The sequence below is a fragment of the Rattus norvegicus genome, chromosome 1 (assembly GCF_036323735.1).
Source record: "Rattus norvegicus strain BN/NHsdMcwi chromosome 1, GRCr8, whole genome shotgun sequence".
Lineage (NCBI taxonomy): Eukaryota > Metazoa > Chordata > Mammalia > Rodentia > Muridae > Rattus > Rattus norvegicus.
In genome coordinates this window covers 213,701,046-213,725,472 of record NC_086019.1, presented here as the reverse complement: position 1 = coordinate 213,725,472, position 24,427 = coordinate 213,701,046, and the positions used below count along the sequence as shown (strand labels likewise).

Here is a 24,427-nt window from a genome sequence, read left to right as displayed (position 1 = left end):
CTCAGGGGAGGCAGCAGAGTGGGTCAGGGAGCGAGCAGGCCCAGGAGAGCCTGACTCAGACTCTTCTCCAGTGAGAAGGCAACATGAGAAGTATGCTGGGTGCATTTATTAAAGATTTATTTATTTATTTATTTATTTATTTATTTATTTATTTATTTAATATAAGTACACTGAAGCTGTCTTCACACCAGAAGGGGACATTGGATCCCATTACAGATGGTTGTGAGCCACCATGTGGTTGCTGGGAATTGAACTCAGGACCTCTGGAAGAACAGTCAGTGCTCTTAACCACTGAGCCATCTTTCCATCCCCAGGGTGCATTTATTAAATACCTATTGTGTTCATGGCACGGAGCTAGACCCTAGGCCTTCACGTTCTCCCATTTTACCTTGTTACATAACTGTGAGACCATATATTCAGGGAGAGGGTTCCTAATGCGGGGAGGGAGGGATGGCATATGAGAATTCTCATAGGAGGGTGACAGAGCAAGGATAGGCCCCCATGCCACATGTGTGCACTGTTCCAAATGTGGGTACATGCACAGTCCTGTCATGTGTGTTCATGAGTGTGCATGCATGCCCGGGGGAGTGTGTTACATGCTTTCCTGGGTGCAAATGTGTGAAAATCTTAACTACGCAATCATCCACATGTGTGCACATGTTCATTTTTGCACATGTGCATGGATTTAAATGTGTACAGGGATGCATACAGGTGTCTGTGTACACCTTCTGTTTGTGTTGGGTCTTTGCATGTGATGTGTGTGTTCATATGCTTGTGTGGATGTCAGTGCATGCAGGGCTGTATGAAGTAGTCTCACTGGCGGAGGGGGGCATTGCAAGGCCATATGGAAGGCGGAGGTTGCAATGGTGAGCCAGGCTGACCAGGCCCAGGGACCTTAAGGACCCTAACACCAATTAGCTCCTGAGGGCTGGAGGAGCCTGAGTCAAGCACACATCTAGTGGGATGAATCTGCCTTCCTTCTGAACCTGTGATTTCAAGAGAAGAACTCTGGTTTGTGTCTGTTAAGGAGAGGAAGCTGGGATAGCAGGCTCCTAGGACACAGCCCCCATCCTGTGTGCGTGCAGTGGTCTAGCTGCCACCTCCCACCTCTAGCAGTATAAAACAGTTTCCTTGTCCTGTCCAGGAAGGCAGATGACCTCACTGGACTCTTTCCATCCCTCGCTTTCAGAGAGAAATTATGGCTTATAATTGGATGAAATCACGCGGGTGGTAATAGCAATAATGGCTTAGGCTGCAGCTACCACTGCCCCCTCTGCAGGAACAGGCTTCTCTCTTGCTCAACCTCACGCCGTGCCTGCCTGGGGCCGTGCCCACTGCCTCCTGGCACCTGCAGCCCTGACTGGTCCTCGTTATTCTGTGTTGCTATCTGGCTTCCTGGGAAAGGCTCCTGAGAGTGCCCCCAACCCCATCGTTTCTTTTACGCTGACCATGTTTATGCCCTGTTCTTCCCTGCGGGTTGCAGCCATGGACAGCCACCTCTGCTCGGCACACCATAGATGTGCCCGCTGCAGGCACTAAGCGGGCCTTGAACCAGCCACCTTTGGTCCTACAAAGGAAAGTGCCCTGGTGGCAGCTGAGCCTATGCCCTCAGATCTGTCATCAAAGCCCCTGTCCAAACAGGGCACCTGCAGAGGAGTGCAGATATCAGAGTTGGGCCTTCTTGGCTGGCTACTAATCAGGAGGGGATAGCTTTGTCCTGTTTTGGATTTCTAGGGGCAGCCTGCAGCACCTCAGGTCTCTACAAAAGAAAGGGCAGCAGGGTGTGGAAAGTCTGACCCACAGGAGACAGGCAGCTGAAGGACAGAGGTCAGGGACAGTGGAGACCCTACCTCACCGGCCCTCAGGGAGCCAGAAAAGCGGAGCTTCTTCTGGAAGCCAAGTCCTGAATGGCCCAGTTGGAGCCTTCGAATGATATTTGGTCAGGGGAGCATGTGCTGGGGAGACAGAGGCTGCTTCTAGGCTGGGTGGGTGGCTCTGCACGGGCAGATACTCCCCAAATGTTGTTTGTTGTTGTTACAACATTTACTTGTTTACTTTGTGTGTGCGGTCAAAGGACATCCTGTGAGAGTCAGTTCTCTCCTTCTACCATGTGGGTTGCTGGGGATTGAACTCAGGTCTTCAGGCTCAGTGCTAGGTGTCTTTACCCACTAAGCCATCTAGCCAAGCCCCTAAACTTCATTCTTGCCTGCCCAGTCCTTTCAAGTAGTTACACAGAAGGGCTCTACACACTCCCTGGATTGAGAAAGGGATGAGTGGTGGAGACAGTAATCTCGGACCCTTGCCTGGCTTGGAGGGAAGTGGTACCTGTTTAAGGATGCAGATCTAGGAATATGCTCTGCAGCAAAGCGCTTCCCTAGTGAGCTGAGCCCTGGCTTTGATCTGCAGCACTGCAAACCAAAACCAGACCTGAGGATGTGTGAATTTGTAGCTAGCCTGATCTATATTCTGGGCTAGCCAGGGCTACATAATGAGATCCTGTTTCAAACAAACAAACAAACAAACAAACAAACAAACAAACAAAATAACCCTCAAATCCCAGACTGGGAAGGGATGAGAGCAATGGGGCTGTGGCCATAGATGCCTGTGGTTCTTGTCTCTGTGGCTCTTGATTTCCTTGGGGTTGATCACTTGTGTTGTCTTTGGCAGGTGAAGAACCAGGGAGGAGGTGAGAAAGGCCCCACTCTGGACAGCTGAGCCCCAGGGCTGAAGCAGGAATAACCTACCCTTCTGCCTCACCCACTCCAGAAGCTTCTCTACAAACAGGAGCAGCCAAGCAGACCAGCCCCTGCCCCCAAAGTGGCTTCCCAAAGCGGAGCACAGAGGCCTGACAGCTCAGCAGTGCGAGGCAAGGCGAGGTGGCTGCAGCCTGAGGCGAACATCTGAACTCCTCAGAGGGGTAACAGACCCACACACACACAGATGCAGCCTGAGTGGCAGGAAGACTGATTCTTTGGAGAGTGGCTCCCTCTCAGCTCTGTCACGCAAGAGCGCTCTCTGCACTGAGCCATTCTGCCAAGTGACTTAAAGGGATTTAAAAAAAAAAAAACAAAAACAAAAACAAAAAAACCTTGGTAAAGAAAAGAGGGCAGCAGTCCCGGCAGGGGCATTTCAGGAGAGGTGCAGCCTGTGGACAAAAGACCAAGTTACAAAGAGCTGTGGTGGACTTGGTGGCCAGTGAGAGGCCACACCCCCCGGGGACTGGTGCTGGACTGTAGGGCATGCCCTGCTCAGGAGTCCCCGGGGGTGCTCTCTGCACCCCGGACACACAACCCTCACTCCAGAAAGCCGAGCCATCAGTACCTGTGGCCTAGGGTGGAAAGATGCAGCTTGGGACCTGCAGCCATATCTGAGGCCTGGCCACAAGGAAGGCTACAAGACTTCCATCCTCTCTGTGCCTCTGTGCTCCTTCTGCCCCAGGGTTGCAGTCTGTGGTTTGGAGCCTGACAGTGACATGGGGCCAAGGATGTGAGTGTGGCCTGCCTGGAACTTTGAAGCAGTGACCAGTGGGACAGTGGGACCCAGTGGCTCCAGGGAGCAGCAGCAGAGGAGGTAAGAGTCTGGGGCAAGGGAAAAAGGGCCACGGGTGGCCCAGAAAGGTGACAGGTCTCCTTCTTCCACCTGGAGGGGGCACGGCACATGAGGGGACAACTGAGTCTTGCCCTTTGAAGGCCCCCCAACAGGAGCCTTCTGCTTGCTGGGGTAGGACTCTCTCAGGCATGAGGGGGACCACTCGGGAATGAGCCACAGCAGGGAGAGTTATCTCCTCCTGGGCTTTCCCTACCAGGCTGCTGGCCACCTGCTCTGGACATAGAGGACAACAGCGAGGCCTTGTGATGTGTTAGGCAAGAACTTAGGGGACCAAGAACCCCAGCCTTGATACCTGTTACCCTCAAACTAGCAAGATCCCTTCTGTTTGGACCTACCCTGCCCTGCTGTGGCCAGAGAGATCCAGGGTGGGCGGGGTCAGGGGTCCCACCTGGCGACATCTGTACTGGCCTCCAGTACCGCCCTTTTGTTGGCTAGAGGAGACAGGCAGGTCCAGAGTGGTGGGGTGAGTTCCTGAGGCTACACAGCAAGTGGCTGGCCAGGCCTAGACTCCCAAGGGTGAAGAAGGGAGGGGCAGTACCTCTGCAAACAGTAATCCTGGCAACTTCAGAACCCCTCAGCGCCCTGGGCAGGGCAGGGAAGCCCCAATTCATTACCAAGATGAAAATGACACTTCCCCACGCTTTGCCCCAGGAGAGGGGCTGATTTATGACTGCGCCAGGGCCTGGGACATCCGTCAGAGCCGTGCGCTGCGCACGCCGTCTGCGGGGGCATTAATAGCCGTGTTATTAGCCACTGGCGTGAAGGATGCCCTGCGGATGGGCTATTTGCTGTTATTTATTATAAAGGCGCGACAACCTAGCAGCAGGGCCGTAAGCTCACAGCTGGGCCCCGCCTGCCTGTGGGCCTCCTCTCTGCTTCTTCAACTTCCTCCAGCCCCTAGGAGGAGCTAGGGGATGATTCCTGGGGCCAGACCCAACCAGAGGGAAACAGGAACCACCTCCCAGCAATCCTGTTGCTCAAAGAACTGATGGAAAATCTGCTCAGCAGGCTCTGTGCAGCCTCACTGGGCTTTGGGGGCAGAGGTACCTGGGGATAGGCTTGGGAGTTCTGGTTGAGTGGTGTAAACTAGGGCAGGTCCCCTCCTTGAATGTGCCTCTCTGTATACAAGGCCAGCTACTCCTAAGAGACACCCCTGCACCACCCCCCAACCCTTAAAGAAGCCACAATTTACTGATGGCTGGCAAGAGATATTGGTGAGCTAGGGCGTGTCCCATCGTCTGTTCTTACAACCCTGTGGGGAAGGGTCCTCCATGGCTATAAAGGGCAGATGGATGGGCTCAGAATCCTCCTCTTCCTCCTGCCCCCAGGGTCTATAGGTTTTCCACTCTTGCATGCATTCATGACATAGGCACTTCTGGTGATATACCTGCAGCTGGCCACCAAGCTGGGGCATAGCCAGGCCTTCTCAGGCCTGCTTCTCCAGAGCAGCTGAGTTTGAGCGCTGGACAGTGAGCGTGAGGGCCGGGTGAATGGGCAGCTCTTCATAGTTCAGACAGAACTTTTTGCCTCTCAGGACAGCTGTAGTGGGAACGCCCGAGTCATCATGGCCTCTGGGGTGGTGCTGATGGCAAAGTCTGTAGCTGTCTAGTGCCAGGCTTTAGATTGTAGAGCCTGCCTCGTCGACTCAAAAGAGTGTGTGGGCTGGGGAAATGATTCCATCAGTAAAGTGCCACCTGCTGCATACCCATAAGGATCTGTCTGGTCCCCAGTGCCCGCCCGCACAGAAGCCAGGCATGGTGGTGCATGTCTGTAACCCTGGCACTTGGAGCAGGGTAGAGACAGTTGGATCGCTGGAGGTCCCTGGCCAGCCAGTCGGCCAATAGGTGCAGAGCAATAGAGAAATACACCCATAGCAACCTCTGTCCCCACACACAGACACAAAGCATCTTTAATGTAGCCTCTCTGAACCAGGTTTATTGCTGGGCACAGGATGGACCACACCTTAAGAGCAGGTGTTTAGGTCCAGTGGAGAGGGCCAGACACTTAATGGGAGTCCAGGAAACTGGAGATCACAGATAACATCCTCACTGAGAGCAGGGCTGCTTGGTTGGTCTCCATGCCTGCCTGGGATTCTCTCTGGTCAGCCCTTCCTCCACACTTGCTCCTTCCTCTTTTCTAGGCTCCTGCAGGTAATCAAGGAGCTGAGCAGCAAAGACCCAGACCCAGCCCTGTCTAGAGGACTCACTTGCCCTCCTAGCACTGTCCCCTCTTCATTCTCCCTCTCACTGGTGTTACATCTGCTTCTGTTTTTTCTTCCCTTCCCCAGAGGAATTATGTCCCATGGGAGCCAGCTTTACTCCAAAGGGACCCAGGCGGCAGTCTAAGGTGGAGGAGCATTTCATTAAGTGATGGTGAGACAGACAGAAACAAAGTTACATGTGTCTTCTTTCATCCTCTCCCCACTCCTGGCCCTGCATAGTTTAATATCGAACACTGCTATCAATATAATTAACCTCCTAAGACACAATTTGAAAGTCTTGTTTTTTAAAGCGATTCACTTTCTCTGAAGCCAAGGAGGACATCCTCCTGCCCAGCCCCACCCAGTGGCCCACACGCATAGGTGAACTCGCAGTTCATCTCTGGTGGATTTGCATACCTGTCTGCAATTACTGCCAGCGATAACAGCTGATACATAATGCATGCGGCATGAAATTAGAAAAATAATTAACTTTAGATTTGAAAAGAATCCCCGCCCCCGACTCTCCCTGGCGGTAGAAATGCTGAGAGCTACTGCTGGACAAGGCCTGGGGGCTGAGCTGTTCGGGGTGATGGGTGAGTCTGGCTGGTACCCCAGAGCAGCCAAGACAAGAAGGTGCTAGAGAGTCAGGGTGTGCAGGAGGTGCCCGCATGGCATCTGCTGGGACAAGCTTCACGTTCCTGGGCCTTGTCTATAACTTACATATCTGGGCCAGTGAAGTAACATGGCTAATGAAGTAACCTCTCCCGCCCTGTGGCCAGGGAGTGCTCAGCCAAGCTAAAAGCCGCCTATTTCATCCTCACAAGAACCCAAGGAGTATGGGGCTGGGGATTTAGCTCAGTGGTAGAGCGCTTACCTAGGAAGCGCAAGGCCCTGGGTTCGGTCCCCAGCTCCGAAAAAAAGAACCAAAAAAAAAAAAAAAAAAAAAAAAAAGAACCCAAGGAGTAAACCATGCTTGGTCTCTTTCACAGATGAAGCCCTAGTTCTGAAGCTACCCTTCTACATAGATCAAGACTGAGAGAAGGCTGGCTGGGGACAGTACAGGACAGACACCTGGCTTTCAAGATGAGAAGCCGGTGTAGGCAGAGTGCAGGTTGGCTTGTGAGGACACAGGGCAGAATGGGATGGCTCCTCCCATTCAGCTAGGCCTTCTCCCCAGAGAAAATAGGCCCAGGGCATGGGTTAGGGCTGGGAAGGCCACAGGGTTGCAGCCTGTGAGCCTCTGGCCCTGTCTGCATGGTCTTCCTCCTTAGGCCCAGGGTCATCTGGATATCTGCTTCTAATGGGAGCTGAGACCATGTCTGATACCTAGCATCAAAACTGTCTTCATTGACAAACAAAAAGAGGGGCAGAGGGGCCAGCTAGGAAGCAGGGGTGGTCTGTCTAGTCCTCCATCTCCTCCCAGCCTGGCTTCCTATGGGAATGTGGCCAACCAGCTCAGTCCCCTAACGGCCATGAAGTACCTGTCACCTCCCCATAGTATGTCCATGGCAGGCCTTGAGCTGCCCCAGCATGTGGTCTCAGCCAGTTATCCCTTGCAAAACTGGAGGGATACATCCAGTCAGGGCACTGGAAGGCCACAGGGGTGCAGCTAGGAGTTGAGTCTCCCTAGCTGGTGGTCGTTTCCAGATGCTGCTCAGCCCCCCTTGTCAGGTAGAGTGAGAGCAGAGCTCGACTCTGCAGGACCAGGGTCAGAGAAAGCTTCCAGGAGGAGGCAGGAGAGCTGAGGCCCGGAGGCGGAGTGCATACTGGCCTGTGAGGCTGAAGGCAAGCCCATACTGGTCACCATGGCAAGAATAGCACGTGCAAAGGCCCTGGGGAAGCATGACACTATGTGCAGCATGTTAGGGTGATAAAGGGCCCTGAGATTCTGAAAGCTGAGTTGCAGCCCCACCATTTCTCCTTCTCTAAGGCTTTGATTTCTCAGTGGCTAGAACAGGGTGCAGGTACAGGAGACACACTTGGCACAGAGCATGAAGGACAGATAGAGAATGACAGTTAACACAGAGGCTATGCCCATGTATAGGAAGAAGTGGTTAGCCATGGGACATAGGCTAGACTTAGAAAGGGCATTCTGCACATGGGATACTCTGCACACATGATCTCTTCATGTCACCTAAGTCCTCACATACAGGCAACTGTCATCCACATACATAGATGGGGAAACTGAAGCCCAGAGAGGACACTGCCTGAAGTGGTGTGGGCAGGACTCGAGCCTACTGCAGTTTGTCCTGGCCATTGTCAGGAGCCAGTAACTGCCCCAGCCCCCGCCCCTAAGCCCCTCAGCTAACGGAGACCACCAGCCTGAGCCATCTCTCTGCACCCCTCCAGTGCAGTACGAGGACCATGCTGTCAGTCACAGACCTGGCACATCGTAACTCAAACCACACTTGTGTGCGTGATCACACAATGATGACCAGTGATCCCGTAAAAGACGGGCAATTTACCAGGTTTAATTTGACGGCCACATAAACTATGAAACACAACAAGGGGATGAAAAGGCCACCAAGCATCCAGGCAGTTTAAGGGCTATTCCAGAGAGGCTATAGTCTCCCTCCCCAGCCTGGTCTGTCCTGTGCCTGAAACTGCCACAGGCTGAGACCGGAGTTGGCCTTGGGGAAGCAGGGTGGCCAGGGACGCTTGGGCAAGATGGATGGGCATCAGATAGAGGAGTGGAAAGGCCTTGGGTCCCTGCCTCTCACTGCTGCTCCATTATCCATCAAACATCTCTGAGAGGTGCAATTTAGACTCTATTATGATGCAGAGCCTCGGGAGGCTGGGGACTGTGGCCATGAGCTAAACAGGAGGAGAACAGATGCCCACACCAGGGACTGTTGTGGCAGCCTTGGTTTTGGCCTTAACAAGTCTGGTCCTGCTCAGGGCACTGGCCCAGAACAGCTAAGGGCAGAGGCTGCCTATGCCCCTCAGATAGTACCCATTAGCTGGCCAGGAGCAGGTGTGTCCTCCAGCCAGACTCCGAGACAGAATGAAACCGCTTAGGAAAAGCCTAAGCCGGGGTTGGGGATTTAGCTCAGTGGTAGAGCGCTTGCCTAGCAACCGCAAGGCCCTGGGTTCGGTCCCCAGCTCCGAAAAAAAAAAAAAAAAGAAAGAAAGAAAGAAAAAGAAAAAAAAGGAAAAGGAAAAGCCTAAGCCCTCTGCCCACTCCTGGTCTCTGCTCACAAAGTGACTTGTGATGGGTCCTTCAGGCTCCATTAAGAGGAGACTGGAGTGCAGCTGGAGGTCTGGGTGTCTGGGACCTTAGGATGCTGAGGCCCCTTGTCCTTCTGAACTGCAGGCCTCAAGTTGTGAGATAATATATGTGACTGCCTGACACAGAAGGAACACGCTGACAGTAGGCTGCACAGGCTGCCTGTGAGCGCAGACTGCAGGGTCTGGCTCCAGGGGTCAGTCCAGCGCTGGGCACGTAATGCTGTTTTCAGCTTTGAATTCCAAGGTGATGAGGGGCAGGAGGATTAGGTCAGGCCTAGGGCAGCTTGGGATGCCAGTACCTCACACAGAGCAACAGGAGGCTGATGGAGACAAGCAAGCCCTAGCCTGAGCCTGCAGTGACGCCCAGACTGGTGAGGGTGACCAGTGAAACAAGACCCCACAATGAACCCCAGGGCAAGGTAGAAAGTGGGGCGAAGGGCTAGGTGTGCAGGGAGCTGTGTGGGGTAGGGTGAGCAGGCTGTGGCCATGTGGGAACAACTGCCAAAGACAGAGAAGACCAGGCGCGGGGTGGAGCGTTTGGTGCAGTTGAGGACACCTGGTTCCTAGAGCGTGGGTCCCCATTAGCCACTCAGCAGGAGCTGGTCGTACGCCACACTTCAGAGCTGTCCTCACATGTCAGGCCCTTGGATTGGGTCTGAGAAGCTATTACACCGTGTCCCGAAAGCCTCCTTGACCCTGAGTTTTACTGCAGACCTTTGTGAGCTGTATGAAGGCACCTTTTTTTTTTTAAACCGAGATTGAAAGATAATTTCTCTTTAATTGATTTTTTTACCACTGTGAACAGTAAAATAACGAAAACCTCTATGCTGCAATCTTTCTATTTGTGAAAACTGAAATTATACCTTGCAGAAAAATTTCCTCAGCGTGCCGACAACACCTCCCACCTTTTATTTGTCTCATGTCTTTAAATCAAGAAAACTGATGTGTAAGTGGAGAACATGTGTGTGTGTGCGTGTGTGCATGTGTGCGCGTGTGTGTGCGTGCGTGCGTGTGCGTGCATGTGTGTGCGCGTGTGCATGCGTGTGTGTGCATGTGTGCATGCGTGTGTGTGTGTGTGTGTGTGTGTGTGTGTGTGTGCCCTGAAATAAATAGCTGAAAGCTGTTTCCACTGGAGAAAGACAAGGTATGGAAAGAGACAAGAAAACCCAGAACCCAGAGCCAGGAGTCAGATCTGTTGACACCTCATTCTGCTGTGTATGAAACACATGGGTGACAAACAGGACGTGGTGTTTCACCACCAGACAATGAGCTCAGTGCTCTCCACTGCCCACCAGTGACAGCGCTGGCTGTGTCTTTCCTGAAGGTTCTGGCGACACGCCTCCTGAGCTCACAGCCTCCCAGAAGCAAGCTTTCCTTTCAGACCCTAATTCCATGCCAGAGTTGGGCCTGTGGAAAATGATGGCTCATCTGTGAAATTCACCCTAAATCGCTGTCCGGGTGACCCTTACAGGTGGTTCATCGCCAGGCTGTGAGCTCACGGTAAATGCTCCCCTCAAGAACCAGACCTTCCTGATGAGGCTCACAGTGAACAACAGTCATTAGCGTCACCCTGGCCAGGCCGCTTACCTGTCTCCAGAACAGGCCTCCCTTGCAGCCTGGCCTCAGCCCTGCAAGACCTAACCTTAATGATTCCCTCCCCAGGCCCCGACACTGTCTCACACTCTGCACACTTATCTTGTGCTCTTTGCAGGTATTGAGGCTCCAGGTTAGGTGGGTCAGGCCTCCACCAGCCATCCACCATGGTGGTGGCACACCCTGCTGCCACCGCTACCACCACACCTGCTGCCACTGTCACAGCCACTGTCGTGATGACCACAGCCACCATGGACCTGCGGGACTGGCTGTTTCTCTGCTATGGGCTTATTGCCTTCCTCACGGAGGTCATCGACAGCACCACCTGCCCATCAGTGTGCCGCTGTGACAATGGCTTCATCTACTGCAATGACCGGGGGCTCACATCCATCCCCTCAGACATCCCTGATGACGCCACCACCCTCTACTTACAGAACAACCAGATCAACAATGCAGGCATCCCTCAGGACCTCAAGACCAAGGTCAAGGTGCAGGTCATCTACCTATATGAGAATGACCTGGATGAGTTCCCTATCAATCTCCCCCGCTCCCTGCGAGAGCTGCATCTGCAGGACAACAATGTGCGCACCATTGCCAGGGACTCCTTGGCTCGCATCCCGCTGCTGGAGAAGCTGCACCTGGATGACAACTCCGTGTCCACTGTGAGCATCGAGGAGGACGCTTTCGCTGACAGCAAGCAGCTCAAGCTGCTTTTCCTGAGCCGCAACCACCTGAGCAGCATTCCATCGGGGCTGCCGCACACCCTGGAGGAACTGAGGCTCGATGACAACCGCATTTCTACCATCCCCCTGCACGCATTCAAGGGGCTCAACAGCCTGCGACGCCTCGTTCTGGATGGCAACTTGCTGGCCAACCAGCGCATCGCTGATGACACCTTCAGCCGCCTGCAGAACCTCACAGAGCTGTCGCTAGTACGCAACTCGCTGGCCGCCCCGCCCCTTAACCTGCCCAGTGCCCACCTGCAGAAGCTCTACCTGCAGGACAATGCCATCAGTCACATTCCCTACAACACACTGGCCAAGATGCGGGAGCTGGAGAGGCTGGACCTGTCCAACAACAACCTCACCACGCTGCCTCGAGGCCTGTTTGATGACCTGGGGAACCTGGCACAGCTGCTCCTCAGGAACAACCCCTGGTTCTGTGGCTGTAACCTCATGTGGCTGCGGGACTGGGTGAAGGCACGGGCCGCAGTGGTCAATGTGCGGGGCCTCATGTGCCAGGGCCCTGAGAAGGTCCGGGGCATGGCCATCAAAGATATCACCAGTGAGATGGATGAGTGCTTTGAGGCAGGGTCACAGGGCAGTGCAGCTAATGCAGCTGCCAAGACCACAGCCAGCAACCATGCTTCTGCCACCACACCCCAGGGCTCTCTGTTTACCCTCAAGGCCAAGAGGCCAGGACTGCGCCTCCCTGACTCCAACATTGACTACCCCATGGCCACTGGAGATGGCGCCAAGACATTGGTCATCCAGGTGAAGCCACTGACAGCAGACTCTATCCGAATCACGTGGAAGGCTATGCTACCTGCCTCTTCTTTTCGGCTCAGTTGGCTGCGCCTGGGCCATAGCCCGGCTGTGGGCTCTATCACAGAGACACTGGTGCAGGGGGACAAGACAGAATACTTGCTGACAGCCCTGGAGCCCAAGTCCACCTACATCATCTGTATGGTCACCATGGAGACTGGCAACACCTATGTGGCTGATGAGACACCTGTGTGTGCCAAAGCAGAGACAGCTGATAGCTATGGCCCTACCACCACACTCAATCAGGAACAGAATGCTGGCCCTATGGCGGGGCTGCCCCTGGCTGGCATTATTGGTGGTGCCGTGGCTCTTGTATTTCTCTTCCTGGTCCTGGGAGCCATTTGCTGGTATGTGCACCGGGCCGGTGAGCTGCTGACCCGAGAGAGGGTCTACAACAGGGGCAGCAGGAAAAAGGATGACTACATGGAATCGGGGACCAAGAAGGATAACTCCATCCTAGAAATCCGAGGCCCAGGACTGCAGATGCTCCCCATCAACCCGTACCGCTCCAAAGAGGAGTACGTGGTACACACCATATTTCCCTCCAATGGCAGCAGCCTCTGCAAGGGAGCCCACACTATTGGCTATGGCACCACACGAGGCTACCGGGAAGGTGGCATCCCTGATGTGGACTACTCCTACACATGAAGCTAGCCGCCCCCGGTGTGATCACGTGGCTCTGTCTAGCCCCCTGCTACACCAGGAGCCAGGAAGAGGAACTCCACCGTGACTTTCCAAGTAGAAAGCAAAGTTTGGGGAGGGTTGGTGATTTTGCAGAACACAACAGTGCGGTTTAAAAAAAAATTAAATACATAGAAGGCAGGAGGGGGATTCAGCATTGTTGGAGATGTAATTTATACCAGATCATGAGAGTTAAAGACTAAAAATAATCTTGCAGGAAGGGTTGGGTTGGATTGGGATTTTTTTTTTCCTGAACCAGATTGATACTATACTACCTGTACAACATTTGTATACACCTCGAGCTCCATTCAGGGCTGTCAGAGAGAAGCAGAAGCCACGGAGCGCCCCCCTCCCCCAAGCAGCCGTCCTTCTGGCTGCTCACGGGTGACAACTCAATGAAAGGTTTTCAGCTTCCTCACAAAAGAGCCAGGGGAGGAAAAGACTTTTTGCTATGGAGACAGTGTCCTGAAATCTCTTCCCTGGTCTTTTCCATGCTGTTCCTTTCCAGATATATGGCGTTCTCCGGGATAGTCTCTCAACAATACCATAGTCAGTTAAAAGAGAAAAAGTCCAGCTTTTCCTTCCGATGCTGAGCACTGCGGCCCCACTCACGGAGCTTCTTAGAAGCTCTGAGGAAAGCTGTGGTTTCCGTGCCACGTGGAGGTGCATCTGTCTGCCCACCTACGGCCGAGTCCTGTGTCTCAGTACGGATGGGTAGATAGAGCTGCGTGTCTGTCAGCACTTCTTGGCTCAGTCCGTGACATTTGCTCAGACAATAGAATTGCAAAAATCTTGCTTTCTCCTAGAAATCATTGAATAAGTAAGTAGACCGTGTGTAGGTGGAGGGGAGGTGCCTCAGTCCAGTGGTAGGAGATCCTATGTCGGCTAGCACAGAGCCAGGCCAGGCCATTCCCCTCTCTGATATCGAGAAAAGCTTCCCTTGATGACCAGTGCCCTCATCTGTCCCTCCCCCAATAGATGTCATGCTTACAATAGTGTTTACTCTTTCTCCTGGGACAGGTAATTTATAAACAGGGACTCTTTATAAATATATGTGTGCACACACACATCAGCTGGCTAGACCTATTGGGTTTCCATGGCTGCCCAAACAAAGCCCAGAAAAAAATTTCAGAAAATCGCTGGGAAACATCAGCGTACACACACACACACACACACACACACACACACACACACACACACACACACACACACACACAGAATCTCAGCCATGTTCACACCAGGGGCTCTGTTCTCAAGAGGAAAAAAATCAGATTTCTTTGTTAAAAAAAAAAAATCAGCCTCCCAAAGGGTACTGACCAGGGCCCTCAAGAGAGCTAGGATTTTATTCCCCCCTGTGGAATCAATGTCGTTATCATTTATCAACTGACACCACAGTGTGGTGAGCCATGAGATTAAAACGATGATAAAATAATGACAGCAGATCCGGAAAGGAGGGAAGAGCGGTGCCTGGGGTTCTGATGTCTGCTTCGTCCTGTACTCGGGGAGCCCGGGTCACCATCTGTCATTGCATCGCTTTGCCTTGCACTGGGGGAAAAAAAAATCATCAAAGGGAAGATGCTGGTCTGAGGGCAGCTGGATGAGAAGGGGTCCAGCTCCTGACACTGATGTTTTCAAAAGACCTCTGCCACTCCATCCAAAGAAAAGGCAGAAAGAAGAGGCCAGGCAGCTGCCCAAAGTGTACCTGGTGGGGCATCCACCTGCTGGACATTAAAGAGCCAACTAGCCCTTCAGTGAAGAGATGAGGTAGAAAGAAACAGACCCGGCAGGTGCCTCAGAAGAGTGGAAAGAGGCACGAGCTCCTGATCATAGCCCAAGGGATCATCACACCAAACGGAGACCCCAACCCACCAGCCCCAGGGAGTGGTCAAGGGGCCATGGATCACTCCAAAGGAGACCTTTCTTCCTCTTCATCCCAAGTCATTTTCCCCACATAATGAGGTCAAGAGAGAAATGTTCCTGAGCCTCAAATTCAGGTCTGTATAAACATGCGCCCTGGTCCCCAGTGACACTAATGGTACCCTAGTCCTGGCAGGCTCAGAGGAGACCATCTGTAAGGGACAGGTATGTTGAGGGCGTGTTATCACCCCTACCTTGACCTATAACTTGCCCTGTACCATAGACTTACTCATGGCCCCTTCCCTAGTTCCTACCCCAGGAAGGGTTTGGTGGTCAAGATGACATTTAGGAACAGCAGGTGGCCTAGGGCCTGGGAGGCCCTTTCTGGAGATTCAGGAGCCTGTGGGCCAAATGCTTGAAACACCAGGGCCATGGTAAATTCCTTTCCCCACCACACAGTAAGCCTGACCCCCAGGAGCCTGGGCAGTCACAGGCAGAATGTCAAAGATTGAGGACCAAATCTGCCTCCTGCTCTAAGGGGCTCGCTCCATATTATACCCAGTTGGAGAGCCCAAGGCTGGCACTGTCCCTTAAAGAGCACTAAATGCTGATCAGAGTGAACACTGCCCAGCCATGGCCCTCCAAGAGTCCTTCCTGTGTCCTTTTACCTCTTCTCATCTTAACATTTTCCCAGTACCCTATATTCTGTGTGTGTTGGGGATGGAGGAATACTGGAGACTAAATCCAGGGTCTACTGTGCAAGGTAAACACCCCAACACCATGCTATGTTCCCAGCACCACATTTGGGCGCGTCCTTTCAGAAAGCCCCCAAGTGTGACCTTTGTCCCAGTTCTCCAAAGGAGACAGGAGAACCTGGCTCTTGGCCTCACATACAGTGGAAGGAGTTCAGGGGACCCAGCCTCCTCTACCCTCAGAAGTGAGGGAAGCCAGGTTGACACTGGAAGGCCAATGGGATCCTCTCTGTGTGCAGCTGACATTTCCATAGGGAGTCCGTGGCCGGCTAGCCTGACCCTCACGGTTTCTAACCAGCCAGAACAACCTCCGTGGCCTCAGCTCCAGGGAGTGTATTTTGTGGCATTTAAGGCAAGTTTAAACTAAAAAAGAAAGCCAGTGACACTTCTTTGGTTAAGTGGTTTACCCTTCGTGGTAATTAGACGCAGCGATTGGAATCTCTTTTTCTATTACATGGCAATTTTACTTTAAATTTCCTCTTTAAAAAAAAAAAGGGAAGAAAAGGCAAGGAAGGAGAGAGGCATCAGGGCCGGGGCATTTGCATTTTGCGAATGAAGCCTCTGGTAGACTCAGCTCAGGCGTGCGGCCCAACGTATGGAATGCTTAAGAGATTACTAAGAATAAAATCTATTAATTAGTCATACTCAATTCCGCAGACATGACGTGAATCAAAAGCTCCCTTTCTTCCCTCATCTGCATCCTCTTCCTGAGGAAGCCTCCATCTTCCCTGAAAGGCTGCCTCCTGGCCTGCCTCCTCCTCCGTGGAGCTCAGCCCTGGCCCTGTGTTGGGGATGCTGACCTGGAGAACAGGTTGGGGGACACTGCACCGTCCTACCCTGGGCAATGCTAGCAGGGAGGACAGCCTTGGGAAGACAATTGTGGCTAGGAGTCCAGCCTTCCCTTCCTGGGGTTAGAAGTCCATCCCTGCCCCTGCTCCGTGCCACTCTTCTTTCTCAGTGGGCATGGGGTTTCTCAGAACCCCTTTCCCAGAGTTTCCAGTATATCAGCCGCCCAGCTCAGCCCCAAGGAGGAGAAGGAGCATGTTATACAAATGTGAGTTTCCATCTCTACAGTGAGGGTGGAGGTTGTCTGGGGCAGAGTCTTGCTTCATGAAGATCCTGTGAGAGCAACCTCTCCATGCTGAGTCTGGAAAGTTCTGATGGGCTCAGGGCAGTGAGGGAACCCATGCTGGGTAGGAAGAGCCATTATGGACTGAGTCCACAGAAGGGATGGGCAGTGTGTCTGGAATGGCCTCCCAGCCTGAGCTTCCTCCCTCACTGCCCCTGGCAAGTAAGAAACAAAAGTCAGAGCCACTTAGGACCCTTCCCACCCAACCCACCCCGGCTCCCTAAGTCAGTTGAGTCCTGAAGCCAGCCCTCTTCAGACATCTGCTTTCCACTGAGCACATCGGGGAGGAGGCCAGGCTTCGGAGCCTCTTGCTTATGAAAAATACAACAAGGGAAATTGGGTGCAGCAGCCCGGGAGCTATGCAGAGGCAGCAGGGACAGGCTCCAGTGGGCATGGTGGCCTGAGTCCCCCAAGAGCCAGATGACATGTCACAGCCAGGGTCAGAGCTGCAGGCCTCTCATGAGCCACGTTCCCTACTCACAGAGACAGTGGTGCAGGTGACAGCAGCTGATGCTGAGGCTGGATGGGTGCCAGGGTGAGCACTAACAAGCAATTCACAGGCTTCCCAGAGAGCAGAGCAAGGAGGCTTTTTTTTTTTTTTTTTTTTTTTTGTAAGGAGGATAAAAAGGCTCAAAAATGCAAATCATTACCGTTTACAACCAAGCGAGTCTGCTAAATTGATTAGAAGAGATTAAACTCCTTGGAGGTGAAGGGAAAGGGGAATTTTTTTGTGGGTTAGGAACCTGCCCCAAGTGGCAGCCCACACAGCAGGCATTTTCCGGGTCTGTATGGGAGGGAGTAGCAGCTGTTCCTACCTAGCTCCCTGAGGAGCTCGCATCTCTAAGGACTGCTCAAATTGAATAGCTGGGACCAGGGCCCTGGGAACAGGAAGGGTCACTGTTGCCGGGACAAGTCATACAGCAGCTGTGTCAGTCCCTGGGTAGTCTCTAATCCTGTCATCTAGGGTCAATCTGCCTTGAGAGATGGCAAGCCACATCTGGATCAGAGGAAGCAGCCTGTGCCATCATTTGGAGAGTAAGACTCCAGAGCCACAAGACTTCCTGTATCCTTATGCTGGGGACCTGCTGCTCTCTGGGGCCAGAGAAAGAGTGAGGTCAGCTGTAAAGGGAAAACTAAAGATCAGGAGAGAGAAGCTTGGGCCCAGCAAAGGAAGACCTTTGCATCCTAGCGTTACCTGAGGACGTGACTGATAGCTCTCCAGCCTGAGCTGAGGTCTAGGTCTTAGTCTAGAAGATTCTGGTTCCCACACTTGCTTTAATCACAACCTCAAGGACAGGATGTACAAAGACATCCTTCCGCAGTCTGTGCTCAGCAGGTACTGAGGGATACTGACAGGACACATGCTGGGCTCAGTACTGCACGCCCCAGGATGTCCCTGGACCTGTTCCCTCAAGCCCGGCTGCCTCACACCCAGGAGTAACCAGCAGTTTCAACACTGCCAGCCAGCCATCCCAGCCAGCTGACAGCGCCCGGGGCTCTGTTGGGATGCTCACCATTTTTTAAGCATTTACGGATTCTTTTGAAGTGTCCCGATCATTTGTGTGAAATATCCGTATTGGCTTCTTTAAAAACAACTGACAAAAAGGCTCCCTTTCTCTCTTCCCACCTTTCATTTTTCTTCTTTTTCTCACCCAACCCCACCCCTGATGATTTGAGTCTGGCACTGGACTTCTGATACTCCCAGGCTACCTCCTTTGATTTTTTTTTTCTTTGAAGACAGGGTCTCACATAGCCCAGGTTGGCTACGAACCCATTATGTAGCTGAGAATACCATAAATTTCTGATCCTCCCTACCTCTCTCAGATTTTAATGTATGTTTTTCCCCTGATTCTGGGGATTCCATTGTCCCTGGGGCTATTCCAACACTCCCATCACAAGGGGCTGCAGAGTGTGCCACACAGGGGAGGGCATCAGCTCTCTGCATATCTCTCCTGACCTTTGTGCAGACAACTCTCTAGCCTGGGCCTGCTCCTGCTTCTGGAAGCCACCCTGGGCTCTCTGAAACCACTATCAGGACTCCTTGCTGCTGAATTGTCCGCTTGTGCCAGGAGGGAATTGTGGGTATGTGGTGGGCAGTGTGCCCAGCGGGCGAGTGGCTCAGCCCCCGCTTCACACAGTCCCACTCCCAGGACACTGCCACCATCACAGTCAACTCAGCAGCTGTTTGGTTTCCCTGCCCACACACCTGGGGACTGAGGACAGCAGGGGACCTGGAACACCTTACCACTTCCTCTTCCCACCTGCCATCTGTCCGCTCCTGGGAAAGACCTGAGGACTGGCAGTGAGGGGCCTTCTGTCCTGCACCTGTCTGGTGGCCTGGCCAGGAGAGGGGCTCACCTGGGAAATTCCTCCCAGAAGCCGCCCACCCGGCTTTGCCTTGGGATTGGTGTATCTCCAGCAGATGGGAAATGAAGATTCATCAAGATCTGGCAGCCCCCCAAGCTGAATGGGTGACTCAGTTTCCCTTCTCCAGGATTTGCATCAAGTGGGTGAGGGGGGGTTGGCAGAAAACTAGAGAGACCTGGAGGGTGGTATAAGACACAAGATCCAAGGCAACAGCCTGCCACCCCTGCAGAGTCCCCGCACCCCAGCCACCCGCCTGGAGGAACTAATCAGACTTTCTCTTCAAGACAGAAAAACAAGCACGACATGAACCGACAATCAAAGCCGCAGCAGGCCCTGAGCTGCTGCTGCTCATTCCCCCAGGGGCCCATGGCTCCAAACAGCTCTCAACCTGCCTTGGATGGAAGTCGAGGTAGCAGGTCCCCACCCCTACCCCCCCTGTGACCAGTCCCATCTCTGAAGGTTCTGGGTACAACGTGGGTAAGCCCTACACACAAAACCCCAAAGTAGCCTTAGGTATTTTCCCCCAGCCCAGCATGGCCACCTGAGGATGGCTTTAACCTATAAGCCTCTTGGGTATCTAGGGTACAGTGTAAAAGTGAGGTCCCAGTGTCCTCCAGCCCCTCCAGTGAGGCTGAGGGTTGTGAGGAGGAAACCACAGGCCCAGTATAGGAGGCTTGTCATCTGAGAGAGAAGGGGAGAGATGGTACTGGAGGCTGGGAGTCAACCAATCAGGCTCTGGAGACCTGTGCTTGTGCTGGCTAGTACCACCAGCAGGTGTGAGCAAGGACGGCAGAGCCAGGTCACCTCAAAGGACCCCTATTCCCACGAAAGGACCGCAGAGTGGAGATGTTGGCAGAGCCGACCTCCCAGTGTGCAAAGAGTGCTTGCTGGTATTGCCAAGTAAGTGAGGACAGGTATGGGAGGTGTAGCCTGGTCCCCAGTTCTGGGGTGGGCCATGGCCAACCTCTGGGGAATGGACAGGCACTTTGCTAAAGGTGGGGTGCCTGCCCAGCCAAGGTAATGAGGCAGGCCCTGAACTACCAATGTTCCAAGCCCCTGCTCTGCTTCAGCCAAACCAGAACCCTGGAGCTCCTTGGATGCTCGTCCCTCTCTTTTCTTTTTGGGCGACTCAGAACAGTGTGGGGGGAGGGGTCTGACTGCTAGGACCCCCCTCCCCCACTTTGGGCAGCAGCTGCAGCTGGGAACTGGCAGGCAGAGGAGGCCCTGCTCCCCGGAAGGCCTGGCTATGCCCAGCCTCATGGCCCACCTGCTTCACTCCGACTCTACCACTACACGAGGGTTTTTCAGAAAATGGCGACACGAACACCCCACCACCACGACAACAACACAAACCAAAGTGCACTCCGAACCGCCCTTTGGCCTCCTTCAATGTAGGTGCCTTGAAACTTCAATGTTGAGATGAATGTGACTAATTACTTGGTCCTATTTTCTGTTTGTCTGTTTCATATAAAATGTCCAAGTCCACCTGCCTTGTCCTTTCTTGAAATAAATAGAAAGATTTAACTTTTACAGTCCTCTCTGCTGCCGACTGTGGGCTCAGCAGCCCAGCTCATCAGGAGCTGTCTCCGTGCTCCTCCTGAACATCGAAGGCCTGGTTTCCAGTCATGGGGTGGGGGGGCTCTGCTGTTGGGGTTCACTGGCAGGTGGGGTAGCAGCCTGAGCAGAGACTCTTGGGTATAATGTATTTCCTAGGCAGAATCAAGCATTTGATGTCTGCTGAAGAGCCAGATAGGGCGGCACCTGTAGTCCGGGCTCTTGGGAAGTGGAGGCAGGAGGGTCAGGAGTTCAAGGCCACCCGTAGCTACAGAATGAGTTGGTGCACAGCCTGAACTACTTGAGACCTTGTCACAGCATGGGGAAAAAGCCAAAACAAGCCAACTGAAAAGATTCTGTAATGACCAGGAAAAGGAGCTGGGAAGAGGGAGGACAACTGGCAGCAGAAGGTAAGTCAGCCATGCAGGGCAGCCCCGTGACACATGCAAACGTGGAGAGGGTCTTCACTTGGGAGTTATTAATAGGTGCTGAGGATTAGCCCCTAAGAGGCTCCGGCAACCATGTGGGCACCCAGATAAGAGCAGAACTGCCCTGGCGTTTAGGAGCTTGTGCTTGTCCCACCGATGGCCCTAGGGTTCAGCTCCTCAAGATGTCCCTTGTTCCCTGCACATGCCCACCACATCCACAATGCCAGGGTCTCTCACCTGGGTGGGGAGAGGGAAAAAATTATTTTCATGAAAACAACAGCAGTTCCTTCGAAGTTTAAGATAAAGCAAGAACTCATTACTCCTCCTTAGATCTGCTCTCACATCTCGGCGGGGGTTAATGAGTTTCCCCTTATATTCCAAGGAAGCTGTTATTTCTCCACAGGCCTTGGTGGCTGGAAGCCCCTGCAGAGATGACCTTGGGTACTCTGGCCCCACAGATACCGCTCCCAGCCCTCCCATCGACCTCACCTCCCATTGTGCTGGGTGCAGGAACCGATCAAGGGGGACCATTCAACCAGGCAGCTTTCAACATGACCATTAGGGACCAGAACAAGGATTCTGAGTTCTAAGACGCTTGGGCGTTCAGGAGAGCTGCCTCCCTTTCTCTCCTGAGGTCTTTTCTAAGGCTGCTATAGGAATTTCTAGAAAATGGCTAGCCAGCCAGTTAGGCAGAAAGTTATTGAGGGCCTACTATGTGCTAAGGCTAGGGGTGCAGTGTTCCCTTCCTAGAAGCAGTGTGGTGAGGATTCTCCAGGAGTGAGGTAGGGGGCTGTGGTGGCTGGGGCTGGGAGTCCTCTAAGGAGGTAGGTTCCCATTGAAAGTGTTTCTGCAGATGAACATGCAGAGTTTGGCCCCGTTCACCACCTGAGGCAAGAACAGGAGACAAGATTAGTTCCAGTCTCTTCTGAAAGGTGCTGGCCTTGCCAGAGCTGCCCCTGGCTGCTCCTTGGAGAATTCCCTGGCAGGTTCTACCTTATCTCGAGCCCCCAAATCCCAGCCCACTCCACAGTCTGCTGACTACATCACAACACAGTGACACTGGGACAACACCAACACCTAAAGGGGCCCAAAGCTCCCCAAGCCAGGGAAGATGGGTATGTTCTCAAGCGGCTCCCAGACCAACAGTTAACAGACACTCAAGAAAAGGGCTGCTGGTACCACCAGCCAATCAGCCCAAGGCCTCATCTTTCCCACACAAGTTGCAGAACCACTTATGACTCTAGGATGGGGGCAGGTGTCCAGTAAGAACCAGAATGGCACACAGAGCAGGTGGATCTCTGAGTTCGAAGACGGCCTGGTCTACAGGGTGAGTTTCAGGAAAGCCAGAGCTGCACAGAGAAACCCTGTCTCAAAAAAGAAGAGGAGGGGATTTGGGGATTTAGCTCAGTGGTAGAGCGCTTGCCTAGGAAGCGCAAGGCCCTGGGTTCAGTCCCCAGCTCCAGAAAAAAAAAAGAAAAGAAAAAAAAAGAAAAAAAAGAAGAGGAGGAGGGTTGGAGAGATGGCTCAGCGGTTAAGAGCACTGGCTGTTCTTCCAGAGGTCCTGAGTTCAATTCCCTGCAACCACATGGTGGCTCACAACCATCTGTAATGGGATTCAATGCCCTCTTCTGGTGTGTCTGAAAACAGTGAAAACAGCTACAGTACACCCATGTACATAAACCTTAAAAAAAAAAAAAAAAAGGAGGAAGAGGAAGAGGAGGAGGAGGAGGAAGAGGAGGAGAACCAGAACCAGAATGCAGCCAAGGGTACCCTAAGGTCCTGGGCCCCTGCTCAACTGTTTAGTTGGACTTTAAACTAAAAGCTCTCTTTCCAAGTCTCCTGTCCTCATTCTCCTAACACTGGATTCTAGAACCTTCCCCTGCTCCTACCTCCTAGACAGGGAGACCTACCTGTTTCCCTGGACATGTGGCATCCAAACCTATGAAAGGCCCATCTCCCCAAGCCACAACCCCCAGCCCCACAGCCATGTCCTGTGGTGGACTCCTAACACCCTGTTTAGGAAAGCCCTGACCCATCGGAAGTCGGTCTCCTATTCATGAAACAGTGTAGGTGTTTGTGGTACTGCTGGTCTACTTCAAGCACTCCAGACAATCTGTGCTCCCCAAGCCACACACTGGCCACCTCCTTGCCCTCTTCCACCCACGTCAATTCTCAGTGCTGACACAGCCAACTCCCCTTGGCCTCTGTGTCCTGCCTCTCCAAAGGACCCTCTATTCCTGCAGTAAAGTAAATAGGCTCTCTCCGCGCTAACTGACAGCGCAAATGAAATCCTGCGTTCCCCCCCTCAGAGATTTACAGGGGAAGTGAAATCTTATTTGCACCGCTGCCAAGCCGGGGCCGCGATGAAATTATGCCTCGAGAAGAGACCCGGCCGGTTCCTCACGGAAGCTGCTGCATCAGAGATGGGCTTATTAAAAGCCACGGTGGCCACATTTCAACCTGTTTCAGGTGTTAAGTAATTTACTGCCACCCAGAATTCAGTGACAGGTTTTTATCATTTTTATTTCCATGATGCAGGCAGACACCCCAAGAGACCCTTGCTTAGTGTCCCTCCTACCTCCGTCCCCCTGGCACACCAGTGGGAAGTGGGGTGAGAAGATGACCACAGTGGCATCAGATACCCCTACCTTCCCCGGGTATCACCAAGGTTTGGCATTACTGGAAGGGGAGGGAGCATCTAAGAGCACCTCAGGTCCATCCATTCCCAGAGAGCCTGCAGGAGGTTTTCTGAAGGCAGCAGAAGCATTAGTTGCATTAGCCCTGTCTGTCTTAAGCCAGCCACATGATCAGCTGGTCTTCGTTGAGCAACTGTGTATGTCAGGCTTTGCTCGGACAGAGCACATAGCTGCCAAGGGGCCCCCATGTCACATAGAGGTCACTACCCATAAGTATCCAATAAATATCCCTGATGGTTAGTGAACTCCTCTGGGCTGCGGATGTGGCTCAGTTGGTAGAGGGCTTGCCCAGCATCTACAAAGCCCTGGGTTCAGTTCCCAGTACTGCATAAACTGAGAGTGGAGATGATCCCACTCGGGAGGTGGAAGGAGAAGAGTCTGGAGTTCAAGGGCCTTCTCAGCCACATACAGAGTTCTAGGCTACCCTAGATAGACTACATGAGATCCTGCCTCAGAAGTAATAATAATTTAAATAAATATTCCTGGGCCGGAGATGCTCCACGGTAAGGCATTTGTCTAAATGTGCAAAGCCCTGGGTTCAGTCCCCAGTGAAAGGAAAATGCCATTAAGTGTCAGGCAATCTTCCTGTGGAGCCTCTGAACAAGAGAGTAGGAGGCAGAACCCAACCTCACAGTCGCCTGCTCCCTCCCATCATCACAGTGGGCCTCTCTAGGCCAGAGCTGAAGGTACAGGAGGGCCTCGGCCCCTAATGGCTCCCCCACACTGTTAGGAAATGCAGGAGAACAGGGATCAAAGGAGCTACAGTCTGGGTGTTTGGGGGAAGCAGCC

At 53.0% G+C, this 24,427-nt stretch overlaps 2 protein-coding genes across 13 annotated transcripts in view; one reads left to right on the top strand and one right to left on the bottom strand.

Annotated features, from left to right (window-relative positions):
• Positions 1-20,490, top strand: part of Flrt1 (fibronectin leucine rich transmembrane protein 1) — a 77,976-nt gene extending 57,486 nt beyond the window's left edge. The window contains exons 2-5 of one of the 5 annotated variants that reach the window (XR_010056414.1): positions 2,668-3,570; positions 10,749-14,849; positions 17,558-17,656; positions 18,561-20,490. Coding sequence is in view for 2 of the 5 variants with exons in the window: in XM_063271593.1 (XP_063127663.1) it covers positions 10,798-12,822 (2,025 nt within the window). In the remaining 3 variants the exon portion in view is untranslated. Of the gene's footprint in view, positions 1-2,667; positions 3,571-10,748 lie in introns of those variants that run through there. The other 4 variants (XR_010056413.1, XR_005490962.2, XM_063271593.1 and 1 more) reach the window with 4 other exon arrangements.
• Macrod1 (mono-ADP ribosylhydrolase 1) overlaps positions 1-24,427 on the bottom strand; it is a 156,159-nt gene that overhangs the window by 106,099 nt on the left and 25,633 nt on the right. Inside the window, exon 4 of one of the 8 annotated variants that reach the window (XM_039099975.2) lies at positions 5,518-5,753. The exons of 6 other annotated variants lie outside the window; for them this stretch is intronic. In XM_039099975.2, the coding sequence (XP_038955903.1) occupies positions 5,746-5,753 (8 nt within the window). In that variant the 3' untranslated portion in view covers positions 5,518-5,745. Of the gene's footprint in view, positions 1-5,517; positions 5,754-14,138; positions 14,401-24,427 lie in introns of those variants that run through there. One more of the 8 variants, XM_039099901.2, reaches the window with a different exon arrangement.